Source organism: Corvus brachyrhynchos, unplaced genomic scaffold (genome assembly GCF_000691975.1).
Source record: "Corvus brachyrhynchos isolate BGI_N302 unplaced genomic scaffold, ASM69197v1 scaffold34, whole genome shotgun sequence".
NCBI classification, from domain to species: Eukaryota; Metazoa; Chordata; class Aves; order Passeriformes; family Corvidae; genus Corvus; species Corvus brachyrhynchos.
Genome location: NW_008238126.1, coordinates 8460889 through 8480190, shown reverse-complemented (window position 1 = coordinate 8480190; position 19302 = coordinate 8460889). Strand labels below are relative to the sequence as shown.

The following is a 19302-nucleotide window of genomic DNA, read 5'->3' as shown; positions in this document are numbered from 1 at the left end:
TGACACATAGAAGCTTTGGCTGCCCCATCCCTGGAAGTGTCCCAGGCCAGGTTGGGGCAACCTGGGATAGTGGAAGGTGTCCCTGCCCGTGGTGGGGGTGGACTGGATGGGCTTTAAGGTCCCTTCTCAACCCAAAGCATTCCATGATGTGAAGGGCAGGAAAGGGGAAGGACAGCGAGCTGTGCTTTACCCAGCCCACAAAGTGAGCGTTCCCAGCACCGCGCTCCCTCCAGTGTTGGTGGGGTCCTTAAAGGCAAACCCCAGCCCTCGCTGGTTTGTCCAGTGGTGGTGTTGGGAGGACACAGATCCAGCGGGGACGGTGCAGCTGAGGAGCACCTTCCCTGCTGTCCCTGCAGGCCTACATCCAGATCACGTATGTGGAGCCCTACTTCGACACGTACGAGATGAAGGACAGGATCACCTACTTCGACAAGAACTACAACCTGCGGCGCTTCATGTACTGCACGCCCTTCACGCTGGACGGCCGCGCCCACGGCGACCTGCACGAGCAGTTCAAGCGCAAGACCATCCTCACCACCTCCCACGCCTTCCCCTACATCAAAACCAGGATCAACGTCATCCACAAGGAGGAGGTGAGGCCAGAGCCTGGGGGGGAGCAGTGCCCAGCGCTGCACGGTGCAGGAGGCTCCTTCAGCTCCAGTTCAAGCGTGCCCTAGGAGCTTAGGAGTTCCTAGGAACTTCTCGCTGTTCCTGTTCAACCCAAACTAAGCCCAGACTGATCTAAGGGTGCATCTGCCCCACCACCTCCAGACCTGGTACATGCAGGGTTCTTGGAGAGCTCTGCAGACTGGATTGGATTGGGCTTGGAGCAGCCTGGTCTAGGGAAGGTGTCCTGCCTGTGATGAGGGTGGAATGGGGGGAGCTTTAACATCCCTTCCAACCCAACCATTCCATGATTCTGTGATAATGGAGGTTGTGTTCATTTCTCAAGGGTGGGCAAGGTCAGATGTGGTCACTGGGACACTGTGAACGGTGCTCAGGGACTGGCAGTGCTGGAACCCTGCAGTGACCCAAAGGGACACGTGTGCCACTCAGAAAAATCTCAGATAGCTCTGGAGTGCCCAGAAACACTTTTAAAAATCAAACCTTTTCTTGATGCCACTGAACCAAGATGATGCATTTCTGAAGTCCTGTCAGTCCTGTTGGTGTCCTCCACCTCTTTGTGGTGCCACCCCACTGTGACCTGGGTGTTCCTGAAGATCTGTGCCAGTTGCCAAGCTCAGCCATAATAAAAATCCTGTTCTGGCTTCTTGCTTAGATCATTTTGACCCCCATTGAAGTTGCCATTGAGGACATGCAAAAGAAAACACAGGAATTGGCTTTTGCCACCCACCAAGACCCTGCAGACCCCAAGATGCTGCAGATGGTGCTGCAGGGATCAGTAGGTACCACAGTGAATCAGGTAAGGATCACTGTCCCAGCTGGACTCCCTTGGAATTTTTTCCCTGTTGAGTCTGTGGGATGTTTAAGGTCACTGGTAGGTCCAGGCCAGCTGTTCTCAGTGATTTTGCTGTATGAGTCCTGAAAATGTGAAAAGTGGCTGGGAAGAAACATCCCTCCCTCAGTTACTGCTCCTTCCTGGCACTTGAAATTATTTCTGCCTGCTGCTCTTCCCTCCAAGTTTCATTGCTTTCCCTTTGTTAGCCAGGCTCTGCAGGATTGTGTCCTGCTGTGGGTTTCCAACAAAATGGAAAGCAGTGGAGAAAAACTGAGGAAAAGCTGAAGGAGCTTGAGTAAAGCACAGTGCACAAGCTGGAAAAAAATCAGCTGGAGTTCTGAGTGCTGGGTTAAGTTTGCAGTGCTGGCAAACCCTCCCTGGCTTCCATCTGCATTGTTTAAACTTTGCCGTAGTAGTGAGTTGAGCAAACGTTGTCAGGAGTCCTTATAAAGGCAAACAAATGGAGAATCTGTGCAGTTTCTCACACTGTTTTCCAAAAGCAGAGTTTTAAATAAAACAAAGCAAGGCCTGAAAGAGACTCAGTTGTCACTGAGGTTGGTGATTTACATCACATTTCCCAGCTGCAGCTCTTCAGGATGTTTTGTGTAAGGAAATGTGTTTTGTGGATGTTTTCTATGTGGCTGAACTTTCTCCAGCGATTGGATATGACAGACAGTTTCCAGAAACTCACTTTGCCCCTTCTTCTCCTAAAGGGACCGTTAGAAGTTGCACAAGTTTTCTTGTCTGAAATCCCCAACGACCCAAAGCTCTTCAGACACCACAACAAACTCCGGCTCTGTTTCAAGGACTTCACAAAAAGGTATGGAAAGGGTCCCCAAGGCACCTGCCAGCTGCAGTGGCTGCTGCCACCCCAGGCAGGGGCACGTGCAGTGACACTGGGCTGTCCTGGTGTCCCCCACCTGCCCAGGTTCCATGTGCAGCTCATTCCTCACCTGCCCAGCCCTTCCCTGTTGGTGCTGCTGCTCCGTGGCCGCAGGGGCTTTGCTGTTTATCAGGAAGAAATTGGTGCTTCCAGCTCAGTTGTGAAGTGTCCCAGGAATCACAACAGGCCATGCTGGCACAGTGAACTCCCAGCCTGGCAGGGTCAGGAGGATCTGCTGGACTGTCCAGGAGATGAAATTTCCTTCTGAAGTGAATTTCTCCAAGCAGAGTGGAGAGGTGCTGGCACAATTCCCCAGAGAAATGTGCTGGCTGCTCTACTTTCCTGGAGTCATGCAAACTGCAGGCTCAGTCCAGCATCTTTTACAAGCACCAAGAAATTAAAAAAACACCAAAACAATTGAAATTAAAATGTTGTAAGCAAATAGATCCAGTGGCAGCATAGTTTTCCCCTATGAAATAAGTGGCTTTGCTGATACAGTTGTTTTCATACGCTTTATTTAAATTGCATCTTTGCAAGCAGAAGAGTTCCTGACGAACATCCCAGGCTGCTATTTCTTAATCTCTCCTGATTCCATCCATCTTTAAATCCACTGGGACTGGAAGTGGCTCTGTGGAGATGGGCTTTTCATTTCTCTTCAGAGAGGATAAATGTAACTGGACAGTAAATGACAATAACAAAGGAGTTGTCACTCTGGGAGTGAAATGGAAGTTGGAGATGTGACTCCCTCTCCTTGCCCCTGGACACCAGGTGGTTCAGCTGAGCCTTGATTACCAAAAGACACGATAAAGGACCCTGTGATCCCAGAGGGCCAGCATGGATGTTCTTGTACTATTGGATTAACAAACCTGGAGCAATGGGGTGTTTCTGTGTGCCCAGCTCTCACAGGGTTTTTGTTTTGCAGGTGTGAGGATGCCCTGAGGAAGAACAAGAGCCTGATCGGGCCAGACCAGAAGGAATATCAGCGGGAGCTGGAGCGCAACTACCACCGGCTCAAGGAGGCTCTGCAGCCCCTGATCAACAGGAAGATCCCGCAGCTCTACAAGGCAGTGCTGCCCGTCACGTGCCACAGGTGCATATTTGGGGTTCCTCTCGGGGCACAGAGAAAGGAGGGTGTGAAACTGTGGGGTCTGAACTTCTCAGGATCCTGCGCCATCCGTTTGTTTTCAGTCCTGGCTCTTTTGGCTGAGCCCATCCCTTTTCCCTTCTGTCCCTCCTGAGACCACATTCCCTTCCCAGCAGCTGTGGTAGGTGGTGTTTGCAACGTTCCTTTTGTTCCTCAGCTGTGACAGTTGGTTTTTTTATTTGTTTCCATCCTGCATCCCATTCTTTTTAGATGCAAAACCACCCTCAGTGTGGCAGGACTTTATTCCCAGTGAAACTGGGATCAGACGCTCCAGGGGGAAAAATTGTTGGTGTCTTCTGTGCTGAAAGACCGGGAAGCTGGAGACTGGGTTTTGTGTAAAAACCCCAGTGGGGATCACAGGATCACAGAAGGGTTTGGGTTGGAAAGACCTTAAACATCGTCCAGTCCCACCCCCTGCCGTGGGCAGGGACACCTTCCACCCGAGCTGGGTGCTCCAACCTGGTCTGGAAAAATTCCAGGGATGGGGAGACCAAAACCTCCCTGGGCAGGTCGTGGATGAGCAGGTGGAATTTGGGTACAGCCACTTTCCAGCCAGGCTGTGGCTCCCAGAACAGGAACAGGGGTGGTGCCCTGCAGGAACCCTCCATGGAATCTGTGACCTGGGCACCCTGTGGAGTTCCCTGGCAGCAGGACAAGGCTGGATGTCTGTGGAGCTGACCTGAGGTGGTTTGTGGCTGTGAGTGCTGCAGGAAGGTGCCCTTCCTTCCCTGCCCAGCATTGGGATGGTCTGAGCTCTCCCCAGGTCATGCACTGTGTCCCAGATGTTCCCTGGCAGCTTTTCCTGGCTGGGATGGTGGGAGTAGCAGTACTTCCCTCCCCACCAGTGCCTTTGGTGTGGTAATTGTTACCTAATCTTGTGAAAATCAGCCTGTGCAGGCAGCCTAATACAGGTATGACATAAAATATCCTGAAAATCATAGAATATCCTGAGCTGGAAGGGGCCCACAAGGATCATCGAGTCCAACTCCAAGTATTCCTGGCAAAATCCACTTTAGGGATGTATTTGAAATTCAGATTTAAATAAGGTTTCAGTTGTGCAGATGGTTTATGCTGCTTCTCTGTGTACTTCTGTCAGTTTTCTGGGCAGTTGGATGATCCCAGATACAAACTCAAACCCAATCCATTGGAAAAACAATGAGTTTTAATGCCAGTGGACTTAGTTTCTTAGTTTTTGTAGTAATCAGCTCCAGGAGATACTGGAAATCAATTCAGAGTCATTCATCTGCTGAGGCTTCTTATTTCACCATGGAAAATCTGAGCTCATCATTGTATTTTCTCTCCCTCAGAGACTCCTTCAGCAAGATGAGGCCTAAAGTTTAATTGAATAAGAAGTATTAAAAGAATTAAAAACCAAAAAAAAAAAAAAAAGCACTTAAAAAATTAAGGTTTTGAAAAGAAAAAGAGCCTTGTTATCAGCGCTGGGAATCAAAGAAGTTTTATTGTGAAATAAAACTTGGACTTCATCCTGGACATCCCACACACCTCTTCCTCCATCAAAGTGTTCAGTGGCCAAAAAATCATTCTGAATTGTCAAATGTAGACTTCTCAATGTTTGAAAAAAAAAAAAAAAAATCATGGCAGTGGTATCCAGAGTATTGGTGATGAGCTGTAAACTTATCCTGTTTTTTAAGGCATTTTTATGACTCAAAGGTACACTAAACGCATTTACCTTTATTTATAGCATTACCTAATGTTAAATTTATTTACTTTTAGTTCCTATATTTAATTTATATTAGGAGCATACGCAAATGCATTTTGGAAGTTTTTAATGTAGTGATGATGATGGTTATTTTGATGGTACTATTAAATATGTGAATGTTTACACTTTAATTCCCTGTGCATTGGACTTCAGGGCTCAGCATCCTTGGGGAAAAGGTTCAGAGCAAGGTAAGTCATAGTAACATTAATTAACCAAGTGGTGATTGTTTATTATCCCTGTTCTTTTGCTGCAAACAAAAATAACTCCATCTGCAGCCAGCAGCAGATGGAGGGATAGCTTGGTACCTCTTCAGCTCCTTCAGTCCATGAGGTGAAGTTTCAGCTTCACTTCTGTGTGTTCATGGACATCTCCAGCAGCTGGGAAGTCCCAGCATCTCCTCATCCTTTGGAATTAGCAGTGTCCATGGAACTAAACTGATTTAGTGTCCATTTTTTAATTTAAAGCCTAATTTTGTGGGGAAAAAGAACCTAAAATGGTACCACAGTTTAAAAGGGTACATAGAAAACATTCTTTGCATTGCTGTTTATGTGAAGAAAGATGTGTTTTGCAGCAGATATTTCGGGGTCTTAACACAGAACTTCGAGGAAACATCAGATTTGGAGCTGAGTCCACAACTCCTAAATCTTCTCCTTAATAGTTTTCCTCTCTGTGGTGAATGAAGTCCCCTGGAAGTGGTGGTATGTGATTAAACACACTTACTCTCTCTCCATAAATAGCTAAATCTGCATAAAAATACAGATATACACAGAAAACCTGAATTTGATAAACATACTCTATAAAAATAAGAGGAAAAATGGGTTTATTATACATGAAGTGCCCCCCCTTCTGCAGCAGCACTGAGGGTTTAGGCTGGGGAGGGTCTCTTTTTTTCTTCCTGATACTTATTTTAGGTTATTGGAGACTTCTCCCATGCTCTGTTATCCCAACAGCTCCACAGGGATGTGTTTTGTGTGCCAGGCTCTGTTTCCCTGGAACAGAATAATCCTGAATTAGTTGTGTCACGGGATAGAACATGGGAACACCTGCATGGAGTTTCCTGCAGAAAGAAAAACTTCAACCTTTTTATGGATAGTCCAAGGCCTCTTGCAAAGCCCAGGGGTGTTGACAAGGCCTTGGAAGTGCTACAAGAGTCAGGGAATCTCATAATGGAAAATACTAAGGAAGGAAGGAATGGCTTTGGAAGAGATTTACAGGAAGAGGCATTAAAAATATGTACACAGTGAAAACAAATCCCAGTAGCCATGAGAGGATGAAACTTTTAATTTACAGCAGTCTTGCTCCAGGACAGGAGTTACAAGCAACAAGTTTGGCGGGGGTCAAGTGGTGCTTGAGTAAATATCCCAAAAACCCACCCCCAATGCCTCTCCCTGTGCCAGAGGAGAGGCTGTTATTCACCATCTTCCAGCAGAGGCTGTTTTCAGCTGCCACAAAGAACCTCCTCCCAAGCTGTACTGGGATGATGGAAGGCAGCTGGGTCTTCCTTACATCCTGTTTTGGTGAAAATAATGGTATTTTGTTTCCTTGGAACATTCCTGATCCCGCAGTTGAATGAAAAAGATAAAGTCTTGCACCAGGTGTGGAAAAATAAACTTTCATTTGCAGGCTGAAATTCAGCAAAGCCTAAAAAATTGCGTTCTGTAATGGGATTGGGCTGCCCTTGCAAGGTAAGATTACTGATACTTTTGTAATGTAGCTATTTCTTGGTTTAGACTCTGAAATAATTTATTATTATGGTGCAATGCTTTGGAAAAGGGAAAGTGTATTTTGTCACTGCAGATTTTTTATGTTGCAAAATCACAGCCTGCACAACAATCAGAGGTCAAACCTAACATGGAAAATACACTGAAAGAGATTTTTCCTGACTTACCTCAGTGTTTATACATTATAATAAAATACAGTAAAAATTTAAGTATTGCAGAATTAACTAGGCAGAGGTTTTTAGGGCTTTTCCTGTAAATCAATTAATTTGTAGTGGAAAAAGATTAAATCTATCCAGGGTATACTCACAGCCTGCAGCAACACTTGGTGCCATTCCATCCGTCCTGGGCCACTGAACAATCCCCCTTGGTTTGAGTTGTATTTGTTAAGATTTTAATTACAAGTTTTTAGGAGTCACCTTCAGTTCTATGACAGACAATCTGGGATTTTCATCTCTAGTATTTACTGCAACTGGTTTTGGTTTTGCAGTATGTTTCCCCTGAACCTCACTAGTCAAAAAGTGCCTTCAAATTAGGAGATACTGTACAAGAATCAGCTGAAACCCACAGAATGTTATTCTGAACGCACTTTAAATCTTCTGGGTTTTTAAGATAATTTCCCAACCTTTTTGTAACTCTTCCCAAACCCCTCTCCCTTTCTGCTTTCCCCTCTCCAAACACAACAGGCTGAGCTGCTTGTCGCAGATGAGGATCATAACTTTTTTATTTCATATATACATTCTTAACAAAGCATCAAAGCCAAATGCTCTCTTCTTCCCCCACGTTTCAGTGAGCTCCAGGTACAAATGAACTGTTAGAAGGTCACCACTAAGTTCCCAACCCCCCCCAAACAGAGATACAGATTAGAGGGCTTCACTCTTCAAAGTACAAAATTATTTTAATTACACTACACTCTGCCCCTGCTTTGAAGTATTAATCACACCTATTTACACTTTGCTCATTAACACCTATGCACCAAGATGCAAATTAGACCAGTCAAACACTTCCATCAAGTTTAGTTCCCTCCAATGCACTGGACAAGGTTCCAAGACCCCTTTTCCTTGTGCTTCAAGTTGCAAGGAACAGGAAAGAACTGGAACAGGAGAATAAACCACGTCGATTACCCAAAGACTAAATATGAAGTGTTACTTCCCAAGTTACAAAAATACACAACTTCTGATGAAATTTGCTAGTTAATATACATTTACTCCAAGGTATGAATACAAATAACTTTTATTTAAAAAAAAAAAAAAAAGAAGGAAAAAAAAGCTAATAATACAATAGGCATGTCTGAGACCTAGAGCTGCATTAAAACCACTACTGGGTGCTGTAGGCATCGCTTGCGATCTATACAAACTGGTATTTCTAAAAGGTCATAGCACTATTCTCCAGCAGAAAAATTACGGTGTGAGTCAAGTCCTATGCCATGTTTTGTTAATTCAAGTTGAGCCACTTGACACCAAAGGAAAAAAGACCAGAAAGATGAAGAATCAGTAGCTTCAAAAAACAAACAGCCGTTCCTTCCAGGTAGTTTGACGCAAATCAGAGCGAGAGGTGTATGCAAATCCCGAATATTTACAGTCAAAGTCCAGCATCACTCTACAATTTTCTTATAAAACAGTAGGTAAGGAGTTGATGTAGATGACGATGTCGGAGAAAGAGAATTCAGAAAGTCCTTTTCCTCTGTGACCTTCACTTCGGAATCATCGAAGAGCAGCCACTTCCCCTCGTACTCCTTGAGGCTCTGGAGCACGTAGAGAGCTTTGTTTTCCAGTCCGTGTGCTGCCAGCGCTGGGGGCTCGCCCTGCTCTGCCCTGGGCTCGGCGCTGCCGCTGGGCTCGGCACTGCGGGGCTCGGGAGCCGTGCTGAGGAACTTCTCGGGGTTGGGCTGTTTGCTGACGTACAGGTCGCAGTCAGACTTGCTCTTCTGCCCCCCGAGCAGTCCCACGGCCTCCATGTTCTTCTTGCTGAGCACCTTCCCTGGCGGCGCGGCGCCGTTGAGCCTGAAGGAGACCTCTCCATCGTCGTAGTCCTCGGCCACGGCCCGCGCCTCCTCCTCGTTGAGCGGCTCCGGCTTGAGGGCGGCGTAGCCGGGCTCGGGGAGGAAGTTGCCCCTGTCCAGCTCCAGGCTCTGCAGGTCTGTGACCTTCACTGAGGCCGTGTAGTGACCGCTGCTGATGGTGATGCCGCTGTGCATGACCACGGCAAAGAGCCCGTAGGTGTCGTTGGTGGGCCGGGTGCTCCACTCCTCCAGGGACAGCCTCAGGGGTGTCAGCAGGGGCGTGTTGATCTTGGACAGGCCCCCATAGCAGTCAAACCTGGCAAGGGACACACACAGGTTACAGCTCGTGCCACAGCAGCTCCCAAAACCCCCACTTTAGGTGGCCCAGAGGTGTATCCGTATCCTTCTCCTCTAAGGTACGGATATGGGAACTGCTCCCTGCTCCCTGGCTCAGCACCAGCATCCCAAGCACCCCAGATCAGGAAAGGCGTTTTTATGACTGTAATGTTCAATCTTACAGCCCAGAAATGGTAAATTTTAACTATTTAAGAGATCCCCTTTTTCTAGTAGCAGCTAAGAATAAATTTTTAAATAGGGATGATAAAAATTCAGCTGATTGTTATCATTCATGCTTCTACCTCTGCACAAACACCTCCTTTCTCTCTCTCACCCTCCTGTTTAAAAACAAACTGAAAACCTCTTCAACAGCCAAGGCTGAACCGAGCAGGCTTGGGTTTGGTTTTTCCCCTCCTGAAAGAGTCATTTACTAAATAAAGCATTACTTATTTTACTTTCAAGTAGCTTTAATACCACTCAGAGATTGTGACTAATTTTCCTCAGCTCTCAGTGCACTGTAGCAGTGCCAGTGGTGCTCTCGTGGGATTCTGCACTAGCTGTCCTATGGTATTCTGTTTTTTCAAACAGTTCTGTAGCTGGTTTACTTTGGAAAAGCCTCTAGTATTCTTAAGTATTCAGTATTTTGTTCATAGCACACAAATTTACCAGGAGGGGAAAAGTCCTTTCATTACAAGGATCTTCTACAGAGTTTGAAGAGGCTCAGTGTTGGGATTTCATTATTGTGCATCAGCCTCCTTGAATGATTGTGCTCTTGATGACTTACACATTGCATCAGCCCAGATCAATTAACCCCTTTATTGAACTATAGGTTGTGATGTCCTAATAAATTCCAGGGATGACTCAGTCTTACTCAACTGTGAGGGTGTTGTAGGGAAAAATACTGGGGAGTACAGACAAGCCCTGTAAAACTGAGGTTCCAAAGAGCTCACTGCTATTATTCAGCAAAGAATAGCTCTTAAATCCAAGGAAACGGCAGCCATGGCATAACTGCAGTGACAGATTATTGTCTTCCTGGATTTAATTTTGATTCTGCTTCATTCCTGTTCAGAACCACAGAAATAAATACACTGACACCACACACAGATCCTCAGTCACTCCATTTAAGTGAAACCTCACTTCAGACCTCTCTTATCATACACGTTTCACTCCAGCAAAAGGAACACAGAAGAGCATAGAATCAGGAATAATAGAACTTAAATCTTCTGAAAATCCCTATTGTCAGCAGCCAGAAATAGAGATATTCAGAAGAGAGTCAAGAAACACAGAACTGCTGGTTGATAACCCTGGATCAGAAATCCAGTTCCACTCAAGCACACTGGGACACTCATATTCACAGAAAACAGGAAAAAGCAGGCTCTACCTTTCTTCTCAATGACATCCAGCATCAGAAAGATTTGGAGAGGAGGAAATAAGAGAGGAAATCTTTTCCTATAGCTTTTTGTTCTTCTTAATGATAAGAATCTGAAGACAGAAAAATTGCATGCCAAGTACTCTGCCTGCTCTGGCTGATGCACTTCAAACACAGCAAACCTGATTTCTGCAGCCACATCTTTTGAGACCATAAATTAGTGACATTTTACCCACTGCAGTGAATTTCACAAGACAAAAAGCTGATTTTCTCACAAATTGTTAAATTTCTAGAGTGGAAATGCTTAATTACATGTTAGCAAGTAACAAATTCCTTCTGAACAGCTTCACAGCCTGCTCACACATGGCCTGGCATTTTTCCACACACATACACACACACACTTGCCAGAGAATTACTCTTCTCCAGGCAAGGAGATTTTCACACCGGCTGCTTTATTTTAAACCAAAACACTTTGAAAAGCAGCATCTAGAAAAGATGAATAAAATCCCTATTAACTGTAAATATTTACATTACCCTTCATTTCTCATTTATTTACAACTCAGTCACCAGAGAACTCAGTAGAGGAGAACTGAGCAGATCAGATTTCCAAATTTTTATGGGAGCTAAAAGTTGTCTCAAGATTCTTGTCTTATTTAAGTTTAAAGCCACTAGAAGAGTTTGTTGCTACTTTTAGCAAGGACAGGGTTTTGTCCAAGATAAAACATCCAACCCAAAAATCAGGAAACTCTTTAGAAGGGTTTCCGCTTCACCACAGGTTTCTACATCAGGTTTTCCACTCTGACTTCCTTAATCTCTGGCTGGTAGCCCTTGGCAGAAAATGTATGGCATGACTGAGAGGACACATGAGGAAAACCACAAGAGGCTGGATTCACTCTGACCTGGAAATTGGTCTGAGTGGTTTGGAGCAAGCACCTGAAGCTGGCCAGGACAGAAGAGGTCAGTGAGGCAGGAGAGGGATGATTAATTAACCTGCCAATCCTTCCTCATGGAAACAAGTAGGAAATACAGGAGTAAATGGAAGATAATTTTCATGTTTCCTACTCAACAATGACGATTTTTAAGTGTGCAGCTGTAAGTCAATATATACAAATCAATATTTAAGTCAAATATTGCGGAGGTCAAGGGAAAGACAATTTTGTATGCTAGGATTCTGGACTTGTATGGAAAGACATTGCAGAGACAGAGGAAAGTTCCTTTCTACTCTGTCAGAAACCTGGATATTCCTGTAGAGTACAAGGATGGATTTTTCTTTGTTTCCTCTCATCCCAAAGAAAATCCCTAAGTTCTTAAGTATGAAAAAAAAGATAAAAAACTCTCACAATTTCTTTCAAAACATAAGGATTGCTACAAGTAACATCAAGTTGATTACTCAGTAACTGAATATCAGTGATGCTGATACTATGGTGTTTTTAAAGTAATTGGTATTTTTTTGGTGTATTAGCTCTTTAAAATGTTTATCTGATAATTTCTTCCCCCAAAGTTTTAGTATTCACATTCAGGTACACACCACAGTATTTTTAAAGGAATTGGTCAGTTTTGGGGTAATGAGTGTTGGCTATTTAAAAAGTGTCTCATCTCCTGATTATCTTTTTCTCCCCACTCACATTCATCTTTTTAGTACTCACATTCAGGTAGAAACAACCTGACCATAAAATACAGATTTGTTCCATTACTTGTTCTGGTAAAGCACTTACAGCTGCCTCTGAGCTCACAGGGGATATTTAAAATGAATAAAGTTTTAAGAAATATCAGGATATCAGGTTGTTGTAAGAGTAGAGCTAAAAATTTTTTGTTCAGGAGTCTCCTAAAAGTCACTTTTTCTGGAGGTAATTTCTGCCACTACCTGTAACAACACAAAGACATTGGGGGCTGCATCCCAGCAATTTAAATTAATTCCAATCTGGAAATCTTTTGGAAACATTACATAGCATTTGCAGCTCTTGAGATAAGACTTCCCTTGCTGCAGGACCCTGTTTTGTAAGGCAGGCAATGCATACTCACTCCAAGCCACTGGCAGCAAAGCACTTCAAGTGAATTGTGATCACTTCGGGCATTTTATCGAACAAAAGGCTGCGCTCGGCTTCCGTGTAGTGGTGGCAGTTCTCACAGAAATATTTGTCCTCTCCCACAATCCTCTCCACTGAGGCAAACTGGGAAATTGCCCATTTCAGACTCTTCATTTCTGTTTTTGGCTCTGGAGAAACTAGAAAAGAGAATCGCTGCATTCACAGAGATGCCAATATTTACATTTCCAATGCATCCCGCCAGAAGAGCAACAAAACAAAATATGGCAAGTTCAGACCACTCCAAACCTGCAACACTGCAAGGAACACCCAGTATGTGTGAAATATGTGACATATTTCAATCTTTGGAGCATTTCAGGAAGGGATGAAAATGTCGCTTAATGGATCTCGTTACCCAATATTAGGATTTTTCCAAAGCTTGTTTCAGATCACAGAATTTTGTTGCCATGTCTAGAAATTGAGAGCTTGTATGAGACCAGAATTTCACTTATTAAGGCAAATCCCCAAAATAACCAGAAAGTTCCCTCTCACTTCTTGCGTTTTGCCTCCCCTGCCACCCTCACACTGCTGACAGGAACACCCGCTGTCGGCAGCACTTCACGTATGAACATCACCCCACACATTTTCATTTGAATCCTTCAGCAAAATGGGGAGTAAAAGCAGGAAAAGCTGCTCCAAATTAAGTCCATGGCAACTAAAATTAATTCCCCATAAATTCTGAATTTCAAGATGTGTTTTTGCCAGGCTTCCTTTTGAAAATATCTAAAAAACTACATATAGATCAATAAAATTTGTGAGAGAGACCACAGGACTGACACAAACATAATGCAAATGTTATTAAGGTAACAACAATCAAAAATACTAAATGGGTTTTTTTTAGAATAATTAAGGAAAAAAGCTGGATTCTTGGTTTTTTTTGTTTGTTTGTTTGGTTTTTTTTTTTTTTTTAAAGTAAGTATTTCTTGTAAAATTAAGAAAAAGCAGGATTTCTTATCCAGGAAGGAAGAGAAGACTCAAATCAAAGAAAATACCTGTTCATAAGCAAGAAAACAGGTGCCTAAGTGAAGGACTGTAGGCAGTTTATGCTACGTGTTGAGATCTGGAACAATCTGAATATTATCTGGATCTGTCAACATTATCAGCACCGTGTTTCCAAAGTCTAAAGTTAATCAAGACAGGAGATAACAACCTCTAATTTTAGCCAGCACAAACAGGAGCCGTGTTCCTTCCCAACTACAGCACTGTCCTTCCCCACAGCTGGCTGAGGCAGGAACACACCTCACAACCCTTTTTGAGGGAAATTACTTACTTTCAGAACTCTCTTCAGTTTTAGAAAGTTCATCTTCTTGCACTGGGACACTGATGTCCTGAAAATCTTCCCTCCTTTCCGTGAAGCACTCGCACTCCAAGCACCTCGTCCTCAGCACTAACTGGCCCTGGAAGAGTTTCTCCACCAGCTCAAAGACAGCCAGCTCTGTACCTGGAGAAAGTACATGGCACATCCCTGAGCAAGGTGCACTTTATTCCAAAGGCATTCAGAACCTGGTTATTCTTGGAAAATCACTGTTACAGCCACGGCCTTTTAAGGATCTCAGTTAGGAATTAAAAAGCAAAACAGATCACGTGCAGTTTTCATGGTATCACCTGCTTGTAAGGAAATGAGGACCCCTCTGTCTTGTGGCCCTCAAACTTTAATTTCTGTTCTAAGATTGGGCTCTTGTTTTATACTTCAAGTGTGACAAGTGTCACATTCTGGAATACTGGGATGTCATCAATGCTCTGAGTGCTTAGCATGGACCATGAGCCTCCTCAAGGAGCACCACACTGGGTTCGCCTGGCTTCTATTTATTCTTAGTCCTCCTTTCTAAATTTAGTGGCCAGTTTTGGCCAAATCTACAGGAGAAATGCAGAACTCAAAAGACTCTTCATTCCTTCAATTTTTTATAAAAACTGGTAGGTGGAAAGTTTCAAATCAGTAAGTACTGGGTTCCAACTGAAGCCCTTTCCTGAACAGATAATCTTGTTTCATTGACATAAACAAAATCCAGACCTGCCAGCCAATTAGCATTTCTAATTGGTATCTATTAGATCTAAATAGATTAGATCTTTAATACATCCTGAGTCCTTCCTAGTTCTTGGGAAGGTTGGGAATATGGAAAGATTAAGGCACTGGAAGGGAAAAAGAGGATATTGTTTGTAAAGCCACAGCCAGTGGGGTTTGGTTCTGTTTGCTCCTCACAGAAATATCCCTTTACATCTTGAATCCACTTATCTTTCTATGGATGACAAAAACTAGTGGTAAATACAAACCTGGTAATATTCTGCCTTTTTTATATATATTATACAATGATTACAGAATGTTAGAGAAGTGCCTCGAGATCTAAGCTAAACAGGTCAAGTTCTAAAAGAAAAAAATTACAAGCACGTATAAAAATAAATTCTCTTTCCTAAAAATCGTCTTCAATTCCTGAAAAATCTAATTTTGTGTTTAGAACTCTGCAGGCTGCGCAGTCTGAAGGCTGCCTTCCCACGCATTGTACTTTCTTAATCCTACTAATTTTAAGCCCATCCACTTGTGCACCAACCTTCCTTTTTTGGTTCTCTTTCAGTTCCTTTTCCATGATGGCTTTCCATGGGAGACGCTGGTTCATGATATTCTTCTTTACTGTCACCATTTTCACACTTGACAGCTGACTCTTCGAACTCACAGTCATATTCCTTCCCTGGGTCTTTGGATCCCAAGTTTGTAGTTAACTTTCCTAGACTGTAAAATTTGGACAGAATACTGGGTTGTTTGCAGGAAGATTTTAACCAGTTTAACCTAAGGCGCGACTTTTTCTGCGTGGGCTTGGTGCTGTCGCTCTCCCCGGAACACTTGGCAATGGGATCCGTTTGGTTTTCCATCTTTTCTCCCGTGGCTTTCCTCTTGGACCTGGTTTGTCTTTGATTTTCTTCTGCTGCCATTTGCTCTTTTGATACTTTGGATTTTTTCTTGGCGTTCCCACCCTCGGCGTCGCTTTTCCTTTTCCCGTTTCCCTTGAGCAGCTTCTCCTCGGCCGCGTCTCCGCCGTGGCTGCCCGAGCTGGGATCCTCCTCCTCAGCAGGGCTGACAGGGCCGTTGCTCTCAGAGTTTTGGTTGGGTTTTTCCTCCAGTTTAGCTGCAGGCTCTTCCACAGGCAGTTTGTTCAGCTCTTCCTTCTTCAGCAGCTGGCAGGTTTCCTGGATGTTCCCCAGGATACACTGCAGGACCTCCTGGGCATCGTGCTGCAGGTACCCTTCGTACATGGGGTTCAGCTCTCTGTGCAAAGGAAAGGAGCAAAGAATGAGGGTTTGTCATCCTTTGCTAACTGGGGAACGTGACTTGAGATTGAAATTAGGGATTTAGAAGTCATGGAGGATCCTCTCCAGGGTTAGGGAGAGGTCACCTCTGTCACAGAGCTGTAGGGAGGTTCAGCCTTAAGGACTTACACACACCCAGCAGTGGAGCTCCTCAGCTCCAAAGAGGATCCTTCCCCATCCCTGGCAGTGTCCAAGGCCAGGCTGGGCTTGGAGCAACCTAGCCTGGAATAAGGTGTCCCTGCCCATGGCAGGGTGTGGAACTGGATGAGCTTTAAGGTCCCTTCCAATCCAAACCCCTCTATAATTCAGTAACACTTCTGTAGCTAAGGCCAAGCACTGTTTTAAAGCCCTTCTGCATTACAGTCTTACAAAATCCAAATTTATTTTCAAATTTCCAACATCATGGTGGTAACAATAAGCACAAAAATCTTACTTCTTGAAAGGTCACCCCAAATTTAAGGCCATCTACCTTTCACCAGACTCTAAAGCTGGGCAGTGTAACGACCTGGAAACGTCAGGATAAAATTCTGTCAGCATTTAAGGTGATTTGTACCTGAGGGTGTTCAGCAGCCTCCGGGGCTGAGTGGCCAATTCATCCGTGTATTTTTCTGGGTTTAGGAGAAAACTGGCTTGAAGCTGCTCAACTGAAAGGATCAAGGAGTGCAAACTGCAGATGAGTTCGTAACTTGCCAGGGGATCTTCTTTACAACTTCCCTGCAATAACAATGTAATAGGAGTAAAAACACTTGCATCAGTTTCATCTGTCACAACAAGCTACACTTTTTCTCTCCTCCCCTCCCTTGGTTTTCTGTATTTGACAGAATTTTTTGTCTGCTATGGGAGGCAGGTGGATTTCAGACAATATTTTGGGTTTTTTTCAGGTAGGAAACAAACATAAAAGCCCAATTAGCCCTTAGTTTAAAATCCCAAATCATCCTTGCCCAAACTCCCATTTGCATCCACTCCAAACACTGTATCATAATTATCTTAATGCCAGAAGCATGGTCGGGTATCTTTCTCAAATTTCTTCTGTTAGACTTTAAAACTTGTGCTAAAGTTCAAAACAACTCAAATACATCTTCACCTGAAGCAACACTGTAGAAAACAATGCTGAAAAGCTTCTTAAGAACAGAAATCAGTTAAAATTTCACTACATTCAGGGCAGCCTCACTTGCAAGGTTACAAATAAAGAACACGTGGGGATCTGTTACCTTTTCTGCCTTTTGCTCTCCTTCATCCTTTGAAGATTCTCTCTTCTTTGAAATAATGTTATATAAATGTTTTACTCCAGTTTTAAAACCAGGACAAAAATATAATACCTGAAAGCAACAGTTGAAAACACGAGAATAACTCGAGTAAGAAGTTATTCCACACATAAATGCACATTTATAATCCACACAGCTGTGCACCTCCCCAGGCTGTGCACAGCACACAAAGATCCAGGATTTTTCACAGCAGGGAGGAGCCCTGAGTATGGAAACTGAAGAATTACCCAATCAGGACAACCACAGTGCACACATTTCCTGCAGCAGCATCTTTTTTCCCCTCACTGTAATTGGATGTCCTTTATACTGCACTGAGAATAAACTGATTTCACCCATTTGTGCTTAACCAAAATCTCCCTTTTTGAGCCCCCCTGGACACGGCCTCACCTGCAGGACACTGTTCAGGTAGCAGGTGTTGCCCAGGTTGTTCAAGCCCACAAAAGGCAACATGTTGTCTTTTTTCTCACAGCTGACAAGGGAGGGGGGCTGTGCTGCAGGAACCACCTGGTCACTGTGAAACAGAGAATCCGGGTAAGAAACACTTTGGAAAACCACTCCTTCATCTGTCCCCACCTCAGAGCCACCCTAGAGAATTCAGCACTGAGAAATGCAGATCAAAAGCATGGCAAAGTGTGTCTGAATTCACTCTGGGCACTCCAGCACAGACTCCTCACCTCTGACTCCTCAGCAACCCACCCAAAACCACACAGGTTTCCAAAGCAGGAGGCAAATCTGCTCTAAGTTCCAACACATCAATTAAGGAGACTGATTTAAAGGACCAAAATTTTCATATTTAAATACTTTTGTATGGTTTTTGTTCCTTCATAAGGCAGAAAAAATGTGCCTAGAACATATTTTTATCACTGTCCCCTGCTCCAGGGCCACCCCGCTACATTTCTGGATGCAAAGCAAAAGCATAAAACCAGAAAAAAAAATTTTCAACCCCCCCCCAAAACCAATGAACCTGACACGCTATACACTGATTATCATTATTATTATTAATCACTGATATAAGTGATTAATACACTGTAATGACGCAACAGAACCAAATTTTAAAGTCTCCAACTATTTTTAACTGACCACAATTTTCTTTTTCCCCACTTAAATCCCCTCACCAGCAATGAAATGAGTCGGTAGATTTGCTCAGGGCCTGAAAAGCCCCACTGAATGACAGCCAGCCCCACAATCAATTCCTTTCCTTGCAGCAGAAACAACTTTTCAGATCCAACACACATTCATTAAAGCTCACCTTGCAGAAAATTAAATATTAATGTAAATAATAATATAAACAGCTAAGGCACACAATAACTACTTATATCAACTTGAAGCAAAGCAACTTTTTCAAGTGATCCCAAAGTTTGTGCCAACTACACACACCCAGTGAGGCGAAGTTGTTTCCTTAAAAGAATTATCAGAAATTGTTTACGGTGATTAATAAGTTTTTAAAAAGTAACTTCGGCAAGTGATCCCAAAGTTTGTGCCAACTAAACATCCCCTGTGGGTCAAAACTGCTTTCTTAAAATAGTTACAGAAATTGGTTGCAATAATTAGTTTCTTCAGTTTGATTAAGCTGGCTCGACGGTTAATTTAACGTAAGTGCATGTTAATTTAATTTAAGCGCACGTTAATTTAATATAAGCGCACGTTAATTTAATTTAGCGCGTGTTGCAGCACGTTATTTATGCAAGAACACGAAACCGAAAGGAGTGGAGGATGGAGCACCACGAGACAGACACAACATCGCCACAAAAACTTCTCCCGCGCGGCACTCACATCTCGGCGCCTCTGAACTCCGCGCCCTTCTGCTCATTTTCCTGCGCCTCGGTGAAATCCAGCGCTCGCTTCGTCTCCTTCTTCTGAAAGAGCTTCAGCGACAGCCTGTTCTTCTTGGAGGGGCTGGCCCTGGCGCTGTCGCCGGGCAGGACGCCGGGCATGGTTCCTGCGGGGCGCGGCCGGGGCGCTCACACCTGGCGCGCACACACACACACACGCGCACACCAGGCGCCATTTACTCCCCGAGGG

The 19302-nt window shown here is 44.0% G+C and overlaps 2 protein-coding genes across 2 annotated transcripts in view; one reads left to right on the top strand and one right to left on the bottom strand.

The window, feature by feature from the left end:
- The window catches only part of DOCK7 (dedicator of cytokinesis 7), an 86861-nt gene extending 81524 nt beyond the window's left edge, over nucleotides 1–5337 (top strand). Inside the window, 5 exon segments of the mRNA XM_017733545.1 lie at nucleotides 357–593; nucleotides 1280–1423; nucleotides 2173–2279; nucleotides 3265–3432; nucleotides 4794–5337. Coding sequence (XP_017589034.1) covers nucleotides 357–593; nucleotides 1280–1423; nucleotides 2173–2279; nucleotides 3265–3432; nucleotides 4794–4827 — 690 coding nt within the window. The 3' untranslated portion in view covers nucleotides 4828–5337.
- Nucleotides 5338–7623: 2286 nt separating this feature from the next.
- Nucleotides 7624–19296, bottom strand: USP1 (ubiquitin specific peptidase 1). Its single transcript, XM_008633071.2, has 8 exons — nucleotides 19054–19296; nucleotides 17668–17791; nucleotides 17227–17334; nucleotides 16569–16729; nucleotides 15262–15974; nucleotides 13986–14156; nucleotides 12654–12855; nucleotides 7624–9242 (listed from the first exon to the last, which is right to left on the bottom strand). The coding sequence occupies exons 1-8, from the start codon at nucleotides 19212–19214 to the stop codon at nucleotides 8519–8521; spliced, it is 2364 nt and encodes a 787-aa protein (XP_008631293.1). The 5' UTR covers nucleotides 19215–19296; the 3' UTR covers nucleotides 7624–8518.
- Between the last annotated feature and the right edge of the window lie 6 nt (nucleotides 19297–19302).

Coding starts and splice junctions, on each gene's coding strand:
- USP1 (XM_008633071.2), bottom strand. CDS start 19,214: ATGCCCGGCGTCCTGCCCGGCGACAGCGCCAGGGCCAGCCCCTCCAAG. Junction 14,157..15,261: donor AAGAGAACCAAAAAAGGAAG/GTTGGTGCACAA, acceptor TACTTTCTCCAG/GTACAGAGCTGGCTGTCTTT. Junction 12,856..13,985: donor AACTGAAGAGAGTTCTGAAA/GTAAGTAATTTC, acceptor TCTCTTTTCTAG/TTTCTCCAGAGCCAAAAACA.